The 17,122-nt window shown below is 48.3% G+C and overlaps 1 protein-coding gene across 1 annotated transcript; it reads left to right on the top strand.

Annotated features, from left to right (window-relative positions):
- The first annotated feature begins 2,880 nt into the window (after positions 1-2,880).
- On the top strand, positions 2,881-4,317 carry Hnrnpa0 (heterogeneous nuclear ribonucleoprotein A0). Its single transcript, XM_051172534.1, has one exon. The coding sequence runs from the start codon at positions 3,129-3,131 to the stop codon at positions 4,047-4,049; it is 921 nt and encodes a 306-aa protein (XP_051028491.1). The 5' UTR covers positions 2,881-3,128; the 3' UTR covers positions 4,050-4,317.
- Positions 4,318-17,122: the final 12,805 nt, after the last annotated feature.

Here is a 17,122-nt window from a genome sequence, read left to right as displayed (position 1 = left end):
TAGGGACTCCCGGGTCCCTGCCCTCACTTCTGACCTATTTGCCACTGCATATTCAAGAAGAGGGGGCTGCTACCTTTGTGCACCCACTGGTGACCCCACCAGGCTCCAGTGGATAGTTCCAATCCAATAGTCATGAATCTGAGAAAGGGACTGATGAGAGATGGGTTGACAGGCTTGAGAAATGATGGGGAGAGAGCAATCAGAGGTCGTCAAAAATCAAAATCAATAAAGACCTGGATCACGAGAGATGACTCAGAAGAGCACTAGCTGCTCCAGCAGAAGATGCGGGTTGATTCCTAGCACCTGTATGGCAGCTCACCGTCATCTGCAGCTCCAGGTGTGCTCCACAACAGCTCTGTCCCTTGAATTTTCTACTTGTTATGCTGACATTGTAGCCTTCCAGCGTTCACCATTGTGCCCTATCTGTACTTGTGTCAAATGCTGGCATGCAATTTGGGGGCAATACAATTAATATCTTAAAAACTATTTTATTACCTAAAATGTTCTTTAAAATTATCTGTAGGTGTCTGTGTGTGGGCGTGTGCGCAGGAGAGCTGCCCGTGGAGGCCAGAGCTTGAATTAGGCAGGAGCCCTGACCTGGGTGCTGGGAATTGAACTCTGGGCCTCTGGAAGTAGCAGGAGCTCCTAACCACTGAGCCATCTCTTCAGCCCCCTAGTTTTATTATCTTAAAATGGAAAACCAAACCAAACCACATTTCTTTGTTGTTTGTACTGGCTGGTCCTGTGTGTCAAGTGTACCCAAGCTAGAGTCATCAGAAAGGAAGGAGCCCCAGTTGAGAAAATGGCTCCATGAGATCAGCTCTAAGGCATTTTTTTCAATTAGTGATCACTCAGGCAGGGCCCAGCCCACTGTGGTGGTGTAATCCATGGACTGGTGGTCCTGGTTTATATAAAAAAGCAGGCTGGCCTACAAAGTTAAGTCCAGGACAGTCAATGATACACAGAGAAACCCTGTCTCGAAAACCCAAAAATAAACAAACAAACAAACAAAAAAAAACAAAACCAAAAAACAAATCAAAACAAAACAAATCGGGCTGGGGCAGGGCGGTGATGGCACACACCTTTAATCCCCAGCCCTTGAGAGGCAGAGGCAGGCAGATCTCCATGAGTTCAAGGGCAGCTGGGCTACATGAGTGAGTTCCAGGGCAACCAGAGGTGTTACACAGAGAAACCCTGTCTCGAAAAACCAAACCAGCCGGGTGTGGTGGCGCACACCTTTAATCCCAGCACTCGGGAGGCAGAGGCAGGCGGATCTCTGTGAGTTCGAGGCCAGCCTGGTCTACAAAGTGAGTCCAGGATGGCCAAGGCTACACAGAGAAACCCTGTCTCGAAAAAACAAACAAACAAACAAACAAACAACAACAACAACAAAGCAGGCTGGGCAAGCCATAGGAAGCAGGTAGTAAGCAACACCTCTCCATGGCCTCTGCCTCCGTTCCTGGCTCCAGGTCCCTGCCCTGTTTGAGTTCCTGTCCTGACTTCCTTCAGTGGTGAACAGTGTTGTACGCCTAAGAAACCCTTTCCTCTTAGCTTGTTTTTTGGTCATGGTGTTTTTGTCACAGCAACAGAAACTATAGAATCGAGATCTTGTCTGTGGACACCAAGCACAGTACAAAGTTCTGTTTATATAGTAATACGGATAACGTGCTAGAAGCTGGCAAAATGGCTGTGTCTTCATGAAGTTCGCAGCCCAGTAAAACTGTAGGGCACAGGGATGCACCGAAATGAGGAGGGAAGATAGTGGACAGTAACAGAGATGGGGGAAGGAGTTTGGGGACGGGTTATGACATAGCTCAGGGTTCCCTGGGCTCAATCCCCAAACCACAGGGGAGGTGACGGTGAAAACGCGGTAAAAATGTGGAAATAACTTCATAGAACACGCCTGTAGTGCAGTGCTTGGGAGGCTAACGTCCCGCGAGTTTGAGAGGCCAGCCTGGGCTAGATGAAGCCTGGCACAAAGCTAGCAGCGTGTAACACGGACGCTGGCGCGCACTCAAGATGTCCGCAGGAGCTTGCAGCAGAACCGGAAAGAGCGTGGCTAGAGGCCACCAGGCCAGGGCTCGGGCCTCGTCAGGGCCACCCGGGTTTGGACGCTTTTGGCGTTCCCTAGTCCACATGGGCTCACTTGGGCTCGCACACAGGCACGGGGCATTGGGTCACACCAGTTTAATCGCCACCAGCCCACTGTAAACGGCAAATAACCGCCTTCGGGTCGGCCCTCCATCTTTGTGCCGCCCTAGGGGAGCTGACGCCAGGTGCGGCTCGGCCCCAACAGTCAAACTTTTCAAAAAGCCCGCGCGGGGGCCCCGGGCAGATCCGTTGGGAACGGCCAGGAGTCCCGCGAGGGCGCGCGAGGACGAGGCGTGCAGGCGATTGCGGGCTCCGCCGCACAGGAGGCGCCGGGCCAGCGCGCAGGAGGAGCGCGCCCGGCCCGCGGCCCGCGGCAAACGGAAGTGGGCCCGAGGGCCCGCCGGTGATTGGCTGGCCGGACACGTCCCTCAAGGGGCTGGCGCGAACGCCACTGCGGAGTTGGGCCAGGGGATCCGGCGAAGGGAGGGGAGGAAGACTGCGAGAACAGCCGCGCGGCCGGCGGGAGACGCTCCGCGGACGCGCGCGGGAAGCTCCGGCGGGCCGTCTCCGGGGCACTGCGGAACCGCGCCGGGCGCGAACGCGGGGGCGGAAGGTGCAGGGGACGCGCGGTAGCCCGAGGCCCGACCGGAAACCGCGGAGGGCGGGGAGGCCGCGGCCTAGAGCGGCGCTGCGGCGCGGTAGGCGGGACCAAGGCGAGCGCGCAGGCCATTGGCTGGCGGCCCGGCGTCGCTCGTGACGCACCGCGCGGGGAGGGTGCGCGCGCCTTCAGCGGCCTCTTTGTGTGGTGTCCTGATAGGGGAGCGGAGGTGGCGGCCGCGGCGGCCCTGGTGGGGTTCCAGCGTCCTCGGCTCGCCCTCGGGCCGGCAGCGCGCCCCTTCCCTCCCCCTCCCGCCCCTTCCCCGCCGGCGGCGGCGGCGGCCGGGCCCGGGCTCGGACGAGGCCTCGGCGACCGCTAAACGGCGACAGCGACGCCGCGGAGCGCGCAGGGCGGGGGCAGGGCCCGGGCGGCCGACAACATGGAGAACTCGCAGCTCTGCAAGCTGTTCATCGGCGGCCTCAACGTGCAGACGAGTGAGTCGGGGCTGCGCGGCCACTTCGAGGCCTTCGGGACGCTGACGGACTGCGTGGTGGTGGTGAACCCCCAGACCAAGCGCTCCCGCTGCTTCGGCTTCGTGACCTACTCGAACGTGGAGGAGGCGGACGCCGCCATGGCCGCGTCGCCGCACGCGGTGGACGGCAACACGGTGGAGCTGAAGCGCGCCGTGTCGCGGGAGGATTCGGCGCGGCCCGGCGCGCACGCCAAGGTGAAGAAGCTGTTCGTGGGCGGCCTCAAGGGCGACGTGGCGGAGGGCGACCTGATCGAGCACTTCTCGCAGTTCGGCGCGGTGGAGAAGGCGGAGATCATCGCCGACAAGCAGTCGGGCAAGAAGCGCGGCTTCGGCTTCGTCTACTTCCAGAGCCATGACGCGGCCGACAAGGCGGCGGTGGTCAAGTTCCACCCGATCCAGGGCCACCGCGTGGAGGTGAAGAAGGCGGTGCCCAAGGAGGATATCCACGCGGGCGGCGGCGGCGCGCGGGCGGCCCGAGGCGGGCGCGGTGGCGGCCGGGGCCGCGGCGGAGGCGGCGGCGGCGGCCGAGACCAGAACGGGCTGGCCAAGGGCGGCGGCGGAGGCGGCGGCGGCTACAACAGCTACGGCGGTTACGGGGGCTACGGCGCCTACGGAGGCGGCGGCGGCGGCGGCTCCTACGGCGGCAGCGACTACGGCAACGGCTTCGGCGGCTTCGGCAGCTACAGCCAGCACCAGTCCTCGTACGGGCCCATGAAGAGCGGCGGTGGCGGCGGCGGCGGCAGCTGGGGCGGCCGCAGCAACAGTGGACCGTACAGAGGCGGATACGGCGGCGGCGGCGGCGGCGGATACGGCGGAGGCTCGTTCTAGAAGCCGAGTTCCGAACGAACGCCGGGCGGCGGCTGCGGCGGCGCCTCTTTCCCCCTCCCCCCTCCGCTCCCGGCCCAGGTGCCCTCGGGGGAGCCGCTTACCCTGGGGGGGGGCCGCGACCCCCCGTTTGCCTGCCTGTCTCCCTCTGAAGGTGGACTCGGCCCCACACACATTTTTGTGTTACAGTCATTGATGGACTCTATTTTTTTATTATTACTTGGACCTTGGTCGTTTTTATACTAGCAAAATGTCTTGTTTTAATTTGTGTTTTTTTGGGGAGGGGTGGGCGGGAGGGAGTGAACTTGCTGATTCTGTAGCAAAACCTGGGTGGGGGTTGGGCGGGAGGGTAGTTTACTTTGTTGTAAGGACTTGATACCTGGCTACAGCGTTTTCTATGAAACCTACTTGGATCCCATGCCTGAAATTTGGAAGCATATGTACAAAAATCATTTTTACGTTTTATTTTTAATAAATCATTGTGTTTGACCTTACATGTCTAACATTTTTTTTTCTAGGATCCACTCCTTACCGTTTTCAAGGGTTTTTTTTTTTTTTTTTTGATGTGTACTTTGAAGAACTTAAAAAGAGGTCTTGTAGGTTATTTTTCCTCCCTTCCTTCCTGTTTGCCCAGCTAGTGATGTGTTGAATTTACCTTTTACAGACAAAACTTTTTGAAGTGGTGGATGTGGCTGTTTAAAGTTTCTGTGCATCCATCTCTTTGTAATAAGCGGTTTGCTTATCATCTTGACATGGTCACTTCTTTCTATGAGAATTTACTTCAAAATCTGTACTGTGTAGTTTTAAAAGAAATAGTTTGTGTTTAAGCATGTGTTCTCATTCATATAAAATGTTTAAAACTTTTTTAGATGACCTAGTTTCATCCTTACTGGTTTGTCTGTAATGAATGGTTACAAATAAGGGTTATATTTTACCCTAACACTAAATGAAAACTTTTTTTTAAAATGTATTTTCAGAGCAGGTTAAAAAAAAGTCCCTAAATCTGAACTTTGTCCTGTGGAGTCCAACCTATGTAGCACCATCTACTGGTAGAGTGGCGGTATAGACGCCAGACAGTTGGTTTTTAAAATACATTTGTTGAGGACAATTTCATCAGATTTAGCAGTTTGTCATCAGAAGTCTGCAGACTTGAAAGTTCCACATTTACTTGTAGCTGAGATGGGCTCCCTAGTTAACAGCCCGGATCAGTCACTTTTTCTACATGAGATTTGACAGTGTAAACTGCTATGCCTAGCTTGGGCAGTGGCCCCAAACTGCTCTGATAGCCACTGGAGCAGCTATGTGTACCGGGGTTTTAGGTGCAAGTTGTAAAACAAAATATCTGTATTCTGCTTGGTTAACGTGTATTTGTAGCCCTTCATGCAATAGAATTCAAGTTGTTGTTTATAAAAAAAAAAACAAAAAAATGATAATAGGAGAAAATTGCCTTCCTGGATAGAAACATAGAATAGTAACGTTTATGGATATCACAAATAAAGAATTCAATTCTTTACATGATTGAGTGAGAGTATGTATAACCTGGTGGGTGGGTTCAGAGTACCAGTTAACTTACTGGACTTAATGGTATGGTAAAGCTTTTGACTTGGATTTTGGAAGCCTAAAACTTCATGGTATCAAGCTTTTGGAAAAAGAACTTTCTTCTTACATTATAAGTAACTTTAATATTGGAACCCCCTTATTTTAAGTTGTCATTGTATGGTTTCTAAGATCAGATTCTTGCCAAAACATTGTAATTACCAAGGCTCTTAAGTATGAAAGGACACAAATGTTAGGCTAGTTAATGATAGCTGATGCTTGATTCAGATATTTAATACCACTGACAGTGAAGAGGTAAGTGTGTTGACACATGCATGTAAGAATTGGGTCATATTCTTTGTTTAGTACTGCCCTTAAGTTTCTGCTTGAAATTAGGCTAGGTGGAAGATTTAATGCAGGTTTTTCGGGGTGCCTGTAGGATACAGGAAATGATCTAAAACTATCATTACATGCTAACCTCTGACTTCTTATTTTTGGTGAAAAAATCCTGAGTGGTAGGTGTTGCAGACTGTCACATATGAGGTTGTCATCTCTTTAGTACTGATGATTTGTAAAAGACATAAAAATTCCTTGTTAGCCTACAGTCACGTATATTAACAACCCAGTCTTGTGTACATTCACCTTTAGAAGTTTAGAAGTCAATGTAACCGAATAGTAGGAAAAGAAGGGGTTAACAATTTTAAGTGCTTCCTGTGTTTCCCTGGCCAGTGTGGCTACTGAACTTTTTAAAAGGGTGGGCAACTGAGGTCTTAACAGGACCTTAGCTGCATGAGGTGGTGATGAGTCCTCCACTCCTTTGAGTATAGTTTTTCAAGCTTGAGTCAGATTCTCAAGATGAAATTGCCCCAATGTGAAGATCTTCCTATTTCAAATGCTTGGAACTTAAATTCTAAAGCAGTCATTAGTTAAAGGATAGTTTGGAGATCTGTTTATTTGTGTGTGAGAGCATGTGCCTTTCACAGGGAGCAACTGTGGAGGTCAGAGGACGTTTTGTGCAAGTCTGCTCTCCTGCCGTCTGGGTCCTGGTGATCAAACTCCCGGCTGCAACTGCCTTTACCAACTGAACCATCCTGACAGACCTGGGAGACCTTTAAAGATGGTAATCATTTAATTTTTTTTTTTTTTTTTTTTTTTTTAAGGAACATGTATGTCTGGGTGTAGGTATGTGAGTCAGGTTCCTGCAGACCTCAGAAGAGGTGGTGAATGCTTGGAGCTGGATTACAGATAGATTGAAGGCCCTCTCCAGACCCCAGAATCTCAACTCTAAAGCTTAGAAGTGCTATCAAGTCTGAATGTGCTCATGTTTATATCCTAATGTTGTGGGATCTCATAGGAAAAACAGATGGCATGGCTGAGAATTGGGAATTTGGGATCCTTGTCTGAAGCCCACAAGTGAGAGAGTCAGTTGATTTGTAGACTTCATTGTTTATACTCCAAGTTGGATCACTGCCTTTTAGGTTGCTTCCTAGGTGAGATTATGGGTTGTTTTGAGCTAGTCTGGGTGTGACCTGTGTAACATCGTTTCTCTCACATCAGTGTCATAGGGAAAAGTCTACTCTCAGCGGTATTATGGCCTCCTCTGCGCCCCCTTTGTTTTCTTGCTGTCTTCCCCTAGCTGTCTTGAAACTTGCTTGTAGACCAGGCTGGTCTGGGCATCTCCCTGCCCTTCCTAGTGTTAGGCTTAGGAACATGTGCTCTTTTGGCCTTTTTGGAAGGACCAGCCAAGACTACCAACCAAGATGGGACTGTTCATTGTAGATGAGCTTGAGGTGCTCTTCTTCTTCTTCTTTTTTTTTTTTCTGCTTTTAAAAATGGAAAAGAAAAAAAAACCCAAAACATTTTCCCCCCAATAAAACGTTCCTTTAGGCACTTGGGAGGCTGACAGGTGGATTACTGAGTTCGAGGCCAGCCCGGTCTACAAAGTGAGTCCAGGACAGCCAGGATAACATATAGAGAAACCCTGTCTCGAAAAACAAAAACAAAAAACAAAAAAAAGAAAAGAAAAGAAAAAAAGTTCCTTGAAAGCCTAAGCAGATAAGTGTTAATGTGTGCTATTTATTTATTTATTTATTATGGTTTTTTGAGACAGGGTTTCTCTGTGTAGCCTTGACTGTCCGGACTCACTTTGTAGACCAGGCTGGCCTCGAACTCACAGCGATTCGCCTGCCTCTGCCTCCCGAGTGCTGGGATTAAAGGCATGCGCCACTACGCCCGGCTTATTTTTGTTTTTTTGAGACAGGGTTTCTCTGTAGCCTTGGCTGTTCTGGAACTCTGGATGTAGATCATGCTGTTCTCGAACTCACAGCAATCCGCCTGCCTCTGACTCCCTGAGTGCTGGGATTAAAGGGGTGTGCCACCACGCCTGGCTGGAATCTCTTATTTTTAAAAACATCACAGCAGTAAACATTACTGGTCCATGTTTTGTCTACGAAAAAGGGCAGAGTATCCAGCGGTGTGTTCATAGATGTTAGTAGCAGCATTTGCTGTTGCTCAAATTGTGAATGATTTACCAAATACCTTTATCAGGAAGCTTTCTCGAGAAGTTGGAGAAAACAAATTGGGAAGTGCTGGTGAGGTTTGCCCAGTTGCTCTTTAGCCTGCTCAGTCAACTTGTTTTCCAGACTCTCCAGTTGTTTAGCTCCCTTACAATTTGATGTGGTTTCTAATCATTTTTGGTAGTTGTTTGCTAACAGTCTTTGAGAGAAAACCCTTGCATTCATTCTTATGATACATTCAACAAAAAACTGACTGCTAAGCTGGAGAGGGGCCAGCCTTCTTCCTCTTAAAGGGACCCATAGTTTTGTCTGGACGCCGAGAACGTAAGCAGTTATGACAGTACCAGCATTTGAGTTGGGCCTATAAGCAGTAGTGACTATTACAGAAAAGTGTGACAGGTGTTTGGACTAGTTTTAATATTTGGATTAGGTAGACAAAACCACAAAGAACTTTCCCACTGCTTAGTTGAAATGCAAAGCCTGATGTATTGGGTTCCTTACATCACTGCCCCTTTTGAATATGAGGCCACAATGACCTTTAAAAGAACAGCCATTTACATTTTATTGTTTTTGCCAAGTACCAATAAAAGCAAAACCAGCTGTGGGATGCAGACTAATTTACTCAAATTTGGAAATACCAGTCACCTGAGATTTTTTTAGTGAAAAATGGCTGTAGGGCTTGCGAGCCTGCTCTGCACTGAGCACTTGTGACTGTTGCAGAGATTTCCAGTGCTCCTATGGCAGCTCACTGTATTTCCAGTCCTAGCACATAACTCCCTCTTCTGACCTCCGAAGGGCACAGGCACACACACATGCTGGCAAAATGCTCCCATACACACAAAAAAGTTGTTTTTTTTTTTTTTTTTAAATGACATCATAGAGTAAGAAAACATGCCACACAATAGTCTGTAGTTTGAGGTTCCTGCGAAAGCTACAGTCTGACTCTCGGTTCTTCTGGGTCTCCATTTTGGCTTGTTTTACCAGGAGCAAGCTCTTCCAGTGGGTTGACCAGTGTCTGATGAAAGTGAAAGTCACTTTCCTGTAATTGAGAGGCTATGTAAGCTAAAGTTAGGTCACTTTGGGAGCAGTGAGATGGGTCCAAAGTAGTGAGTGTGAGTAACTAGCTTCAGGCTAGAGCCTAGTGTACCATGGGTGTTCTTGATTTTTAAATTCAGTTTCTTACTAAATATTAATTATGGGAGATTTTAGTTTGGAAATTTACTGGTGTGACAACAGTTGAGGGTTGGCCAGTGAGGTGAGAGCAGCAGATCATGTTTTGGGATGTAGGCCACTAGAGATTGTGCTTCTTGGTGGTGGTTAATTTGGTTGTCACTTGATACACCCAGAAGAGGGAGCCTCGGTTGGGGGAACTGGCCTCCATCAGATCAGCCTGTGTGCAAATCTGCGTGGGATTGCCTTGGTTATCTTGATGTGGGAACGGTCCACCGTGGGAGGTGCGGATTAGACAGCAAGCTGAGCCTGAACAGGGCAGGCTAGCCAGTGAGCAGTGCTCCTCCGCGCTTCAGTTCCTGCCTGGAGCTGCTGCCTTGGGTGCCTCTAATGATGGGCTGTAACCTGTAAGCCAAAGAAGCCCTCTCCTTCTCAGCTGCTTTTCAGCCATGGTGTTCATCATAGCAACAGAGAAACTAAAACACCCCTGGAGTAAATCAGCAGAAAGCCATCCGAGGGTGGTTTTGTGTTGCTTTTGAAACAGGGTCTCACTTTGCCAACCTGCTTGGGGATGGGCTGTGTAGCCTAGGTGGCTTTGACCTCCTGAGACGTCTCCTTCCTCAGCTTCCTGAGCCCTGAGATTGCTAGCCACACTGCCTAGCAATTTGAGGGTTTTGAGTAGAGGAATGTTGGTCTGGATTTTATAAGCTGCTGTTTGACTTTGTTCAGTGTCTATTCTTTGGGTATAACTGCTTTTGATGCTAGTTTATGAGGAAAGCATTTGAAACTGGTTGGATTAAAGTATGACAGACAGTCTCTTCCATAGCCATAAAAGAACCTCCATTCGGTGGCAAAATGTTAGGATATCTGGTCTGCTGCTGCTGTCCTTTTAAATGTCCTCGTTGTGAGCTTGGCCTTTGTCCAGACACTTGAACTTTAGGGAGTGGCCCCGCATTCTCTGTGTTTACTGTGCCCAGGCTAAAGCCCTGCTTTTCTTCTGGGAGCATATACTTAACAGTGTCACTACCGTGACCTTCAGCTGTGAGTTCAAACCCTTCTAGTAAATGACTGAACGTAAGAGCTGGGCTTAGGAGGTCTGGAGAGATGGCTCAGAGGTTAAGAGCATTGGCTGTTCTTCCCGAGGTCCTGAGTTCAATTCCCAGCAACCACATGGTAGTTCACAACCATCCATAATGAGATCTGGTGCTCCCTTCTGGCCTGCAAGCATACATGCAGGCAGAATACTGTATAAATAATAAATAAATCTTAAAAAAAAAAAAAAAAAAAAAAAAGCTGGGGCTTAGGAATCTAACACATAGGTGGTTGTTTTCTTCTTCTTCTTCTTCTTCTTCTTCTTCTTCTTCTTCTTCTTCTCCTTTTTCTTCTTTTTCTTTTACTTCTTCCTCCTCCTCCTTTTTCTTCTGTTTTTGCTTTTGTATTTTTGTTTTTTGTTTGTTTTTTTTCAGGCAGGGTTTCTCTGTGTAGTCTTGGCTGTCCTGAACTCACAGAGATCTACCTGCCTCTGCCTCTGTGAGTGCTGGGATTAAAGGAATGCGCCACCACACCAGGCTGGAATTGTGCATTTCTAACTAGTTAAAATTATAAATTTTATTTTAAACTATAAAACCAATGCAATGCATATATAAGTCTACTGGAATTATACCTTAAAATGACACATGTTAAATTATGGGAATTTGAAATGACCTAGTTGCAGATGTAATGATAAATGCCCACCTCCCCGAGTCTTTGAGCCAGGTCCTCACTACATAGATCTGGCTGACCTGGAGCTCTGTGTAGACCAGGTTGGCCTCAGACGCAGAGAGATCTGCCTGCCTCTGCATGTGCCACCATGCCTGAACGAAGCAGATTTTTTCTTTATCTGCTTGATAGATACCCTGTTTGAAAATGTCATGGACCCAGTGATCTGGAGTGGAAGCAGGAGCATCCTGCCTTAGAGCGTAGCCTGGGCTACATTGGAGATCTGTTTTAAAGAAACAAGACTGAAGGCCAAGCGGTGGTGGCGCACGCCTTTAATCCCAGCACTTGGGAGGCAGAGGCAGGCAGATCACTGTGAGTTCGAGGTCAACCTGGTCTACAAAGTGAGTCCAGGACAGCAAGGCTACACAGAGAAACTCTGTCTCAAAAAACCAAAAAACCAAACCAAAACAAAACAAAACAAAAAACAAGATTGAGGCCCGGAGAGGTGACTCAGCAATGAAGAACGCATTCTGTTCTTGCACAAGACCAGAAAGTTTGGTTCCTAGCACCCACACTGCGGTTCACATCCACCTACAGCCCTAGCTCCAGAGGATCTCATGCCTTCTTCTGACCTCTGTGTTTAGAGCATATCTGCAGTCATGTGCACATGTACATATACATACATACATATGAATAACTACAATATTTTAAAAAGATTTATTATGTATACAATGCTCTGTCTGCATGTACACCTGCATGCCAGAAGAGGGCATTAGATCACAACTAGATGGTTGTGAGCCACCATGTGGTTACTGGGAATTGAACTCAGGACCTCTGGAAGAGCAAACAGTGCTCTTAACCTCTGAGCCATCTCTCCAGCTGAGACAGAGTTTCTCTTCCTAGCCCTGGTCGTCCTGGACTCACTCTGTAGACCAGGCTGGCTTTGCACTCACAGAGATCCGCCTGCCTCTGCCTCCCAAGTGCTGGGATTAAAGGTGTGTGCCACCACTGCCTGGCTTGTTTTGTTTTTGTTTGTTTTAACATTTATTTATTTTTACCTTTCCCTGAGACAGGGTTTCTCTGTGTAGCCTTGGCTGTCCTGGAATTGCTTTGTAGATCAAAATGGCCTTGAACTCACAGAGATCCGCCTGCCTTAGCTTCTTGAGTGCTGGGATTAACGGTATGTGCCACCAAGCCTGGCATGTCTCGTCTGTGCCCCGTTTGTGTACAGTGACCTTAGAGGCCAGAGAGGGTGCTGGATCCGCTGGAACTGGAGTTGTAGATGTTGAAGTGGGAATTGAATTCTGGTCCTCTGCAAGAGCAGCCAGTGCTCCTGCCCACCAAGCCATAAGAGTAATAACAACAAACGCTGCCATAACTTTAGTAAGATCTAAACTATTTTTATTTCTGCTTTGCACTTTCTCCAAGCTGAAAATTGTCTTGTGCTGATTTCTGATGGGCTCGCCATTGTTCTTGAGTCTCTCAGCTTCCATTATATGTCCTTTCACCAGGCTGTAAGCTCCTGGGCTTTCTAGTCATACCACGTTTATGGAAGTTTACACCATGGAGCCACCTGTTGTAGCTCAATGAGCCTTGGCTGAATTATAAGCATGCTATCAAGTGACCATAGAGATTTACCTCAGAACCTCAGTTCTCTCGTTTACACCTGTAGAGCAGTGGTTTGCCGCCTTCCTAACACTGCCACCCTTTCGGGTAGCTCCTCATGTTGTGGCAACCCGCAACCATAAAGTTATTTTCGTTGCTCCTTCGTAACTGTACTTTTACTACCGCTACGAATCATGCTGTGAATACTTGAGATGCAGGATATCTGACATGTCATCTTCAGAGGGGTCATGACCCACAGATTGAGAACCACTGCATTAGAGGATCTAAAAATAAACCAAGGCTGTTGTGTAAAGTAGTGAGCATAGAGAGCGTGGTCTGGCTCCGAGGGGTTATTGAAGGACGTGGAGCTGTGGTGACCACTCAGGGATGTTAATTGGAGTCGGAAGAGATGTGAGCATCATAAAAAGGTGTGATGCTGACATCATGAGTGATGGTGCCCAGAAGGGCTTCTCCAGGGCGTGGAGTCCTCAGCCCTCAGAGCAGAGCGGTGAAGGCAGGAAGGCAGGCAGGCCTGTGCCCCTCTGCACTGCGGGCTGAGCTGCTTACCCTTTGACTATCTGGGATCCTGGCTTCTCCCTCAGTTCCTGCCAGCTGAAGCTGCGGAGATGGAGGTGGGCCATGCTTTATATCCAGTCCTGGCTGGTCCTGGCCGACCTGCTGGCAATCGTGGCTTCTGGGGATGGATGAGAGCTCCACAGAATGATGCCCCTCTCCCACCCCCACAATAATTTTTTTTTCTTGGTTCCAAGACCAGTGTGTGTCAAGGATGGTCATGAAGAAGATGAAGAAGACTGTGCTACCAGCGGTTGCTAAATGCTTGTCATAGACTGGGTCTCTGCTGCATGCTTCACTGCCTGTGTAAACTCTTAGAGGTAGCTATTGACACTAGCCTCCTTTTGTAAAGGTAACTTGCCTGGGGCCATGTTTCTGGGAAGCACACCTGCACTGTGCCCTGTTAGGGGCTCAAGGTCTATGTGGTCCTCTCATCTACCTGTGCATCCTCATCCTGGGCTCTAATTTCATAGGTGTGAGGTGGAACCTAACTACCCAGGATTCCTTTTGTAACATATAAATTACGTAGAATTTCCCTTTCTAGATGTATAATTTTTAAAACACAGTAGTTTATTTTTAATTATATATATGTATATATATACATATATATATATATATATCATGCGTTTGCACATGTGCATGTGTGAGTGCAGATACCCTTGGATTTGGAGCCACAGGTAGTTGTGAGCCACATGACATGGGTGCTAGGAGCCAAAGCTCCTTGGTAAGAGCAATGCATAGTTTTAACCACAGGGCCATTTCTCTGGCACCCCCCACTCAAGATAAAAAAATTTTCTTTTTTTTTCTTTTTTCTTTCTTTCTAAAACAGGGTTTCTCTGCATAGCCCTAGCTGTTCTGGAACTCGCTTTGTAGACCAGGCTGGCGTGGAACTCACAGAGATCTGCCTGCCTCTGCCTCCCAAGTGCTTTTGATGTCCTGACACATATATTTTTAGCCACCTAGGTAAATGGTCCAGATACACAATGTGACTTGAGACAAGGTGCTGTGTAGAGGGGCTTCTTTTTTTTTTAGACAGGGTTTCTCTGTGTAGCCTTGGCTGTCCTGGACTCACTTTGTAGACGAGGCTGGCGTTGAACTCACAGCAATCTGCCTGCCTCTGCCTCCGGAGGGCTGGTAATAAAGGCGTGCGCCACCACGCCCGGCGAGGGATTTTATTTTATTTATTTAAGAGCTTATTTATTTATTTATTTATTTATTTTAAGATTTATTTATTTATTTTATTTATATCAGTGCTCTGTCTTCATATACACCAGAAGGGGGCATCAGATCCTATTACAGATGGTTGCAAGCCACATGTGGTTTCTGGGAATTGAACTCAGGACCTCTGGAAGAGCAGTCAGTGCTCTTAACTGCTGAGCCATCTCTCCAGTCTGTGTAGAGGGATTTTAATCCAGCAACATGGCTGTTCTGACTGGGATACAGACACACCCTTAGTATACACTTTGAATTCCAAAAATGAAGGTAAAGTTAGTTTGTAGAAACAAGCAGTCATGTTAAAAAGTGATATCTAGTTGAGTGGCAAAGAGATGAATCAGAGAAAGATTTGACAGAATGGGTCAGGGTTAGGATGTGCCCAACTCTCAACAGAAGAGACAAAAAAAAAAAAGAGGATTTAGAAAAGCAGTGCAGGGAAGAGGCAGTTTGTACCAGGATTGTTTTACGGAGACAGGTTGAAGAGAGAACAAACTAGACACAGGTGAAGACAGAACGAGTCAGAGAGTGAGCAGGGACCAAAGATTAGAGCATATTGCTGGAGTCAGTGTGAGGCCAAGCAGAGCAGGTCAGTGGGAAGCTGAGAGAAGCCAGATTGAATCAGTCAGCTTGGAGAGGAGTTTAAGCCAGAACAACTGAGTTGAGCCAGCCAGCAATAATTCAAAAAGAGCTAGGAAGGGTAAGCTTATTCAACAGTAAGTTTCAGAGGCTGAAAACAGTCTAGGCCTAGGTTAGATTGTGTGGAGGCTGGAAACTTCCAGGACGAGGCCTAGGTTAGCAGACGGAGGAAGTAAGCCTCCCAGACAACAATTACTTCAGGAGAATAAAAGATGCTTTTACGGGTTTGTGTTATACCTGCAGATGTAAGAAAACAAAGCATTGGAGAAGTGGAGGGAAAGGCCAGAAAAGAGGAAAAAGGGCCTTTACGGGAAGGAACCATTGGCCTAAGGGTCTCCGGGTGAAGTACTGTCTCTGGTGCTGAGGCAGAGAGTAGAAGAGAGAACCTTCTAGTCCAAATCCAGACTGAACAAGGAAGTTTTTCTTTCTAACACTGGCTCTTTTCAAGCCAACTGAGAGCTGGAGGGTTCTGCACAAACTTGGTGTGGATGAGGTGGAGACCTGGGGTCACCAGCTGTGCTTGGCTAACTGTGCAGGTAGCCCAAGGCTTCGGGAAGAGCCTGAGCAGTGGTAGTGGTGGGCTTCAGCGTAACTTCAGGACAGGTGAAGGATGGGGCATTTTCCTCCAGGCAGGTGCCACTTTGGTACTTTTGAGTTTCTTCTGCTAGAATCCAGAGCAGCCCTTCTTAATCTGATCCAATCAGGAGGGTTAGCCTGCACTGAACAGGTCAGACTGTGGCCCAGATAATGTGTGGATAATAGGTAGGAGTTGTAAAATGTATCGGAGACCAGAAAAAAGGCCCAGCAGCTCTCTAGGGAGGGGCTCTTGGCTCTGCTCCCCTTAGGGTGGATGACCTTCTCCACTCTGCCTCATGGATAATGGATAGTAGGTAGAGTGCTGTGCTCTGACACTCTGTAAGGCAAGGGTAGGCTGCAAGGGAACCACCTGGGCCTTTACGTCAGCTCCCATTGTGAACCTTGAAGGGGGAATGTGTTCAATCCTCAGGTATTTCCTTTTCAGATTTCCCCCTCTTTCCTGCTTGGTGAAGACGTGAATGAGGGCAGGCAGAAAGGGAAGTCAGTTTTACATCCCTCTTGTGACTCATCCAGTCGTCTTCCTATGCTAGTTGCCTGCCTGCACTCTGGCACGGGTTCTGGGACTCCACTTCCTTACTCGTGATGCTCAGCCTCTTGTGGTCCCTGTGACCACTGTCCAGAGGAAACGGAGCCATGGCAGTGATAAGAGGAGGAAGGGAAGTGGCGGGAGAGAGAGAGAGAGAGAACAGGGGTTTGGTTGTGAACAAGTGAAGACCCAGCACTGTCTAAGTGTGGGTGCTCTCTCAGGCCTCCTCCCATTTGAGGGGAATGACTGGGCAGTGGTCTCAGTCAAGAGCCTGGGTGTCTGGGGAGATAAACTATGAGATGCTCACCTTAGTCATTATGCAGCCAGAATGTTATGTAAAGCTCAAGTTAGTAACACTTCTAGTTTTTTTATAGTTATTAATTTATTCATATTACATCTCAATTGTTATCCCATCCCTTGTATCCTCCCATTCCTCCCTCCCTCCCATTTTCCCCTTACTCCCTTCCCCTATGACTGTGACTGAGGGGGACCTCCTCCCCCTGTATATGCTCATAGGGTATCAAGTCTCTTGTTGGTAGCCTGCTATCCTTCCTCTGAGTGCCACCAGGCCTCCCCATCCAGGGGACGTGGTCAAATGTGAGGCACCAGAGTTCATGTGAAAGTCAGACCCCACTCTCCACCCAGCTGTGGAGAATGCCCTGTCCATTGGGTAGATCTGGGTAGGGCTTCGAAGTTTACTGCATGTATTGTCCTTGGCTGGTGCCATACTTGTAGTTTTTATACCTGTGTTCCTCCCTTTGATGATGACTAGAGGTCTGTGCAGCACCGAAGAAATGGGTGCAATGGGTCAGAATTATAATGGTGACATATAATGAGCATCTCTCATTTTCACAGGCGTTATTGTATCCTCCTAAAGTTCCCCACAAACATAAGAGGCCAGGAAAGTCTCCTCCTTAAGCAGATGGCCAGGGAATGCAGAGAAGGAAAGTGGCACTTTCAACTTTTGTGGAATCAACTTTTGTAGAATCACAATTATTAGAGTT

Source organism: Acomys russatus, chromosome 3 (assembly GCF_903995435.1).
Source record: "Acomys russatus chromosome 3, mAcoRus1.1, whole genome shotgun sequence".
In the NCBI taxonomy this organism is placed as follows: domain Eukaryota; kingdom Metazoa; phylum Chordata; class Mammalia; order Rodentia; family Muridae; genus Acomys; species Acomys russatus.
Note: the sequence above shows the minus strand (reverse complement) of the source record. Positions and strands in the feature narration are given on the sequence as shown.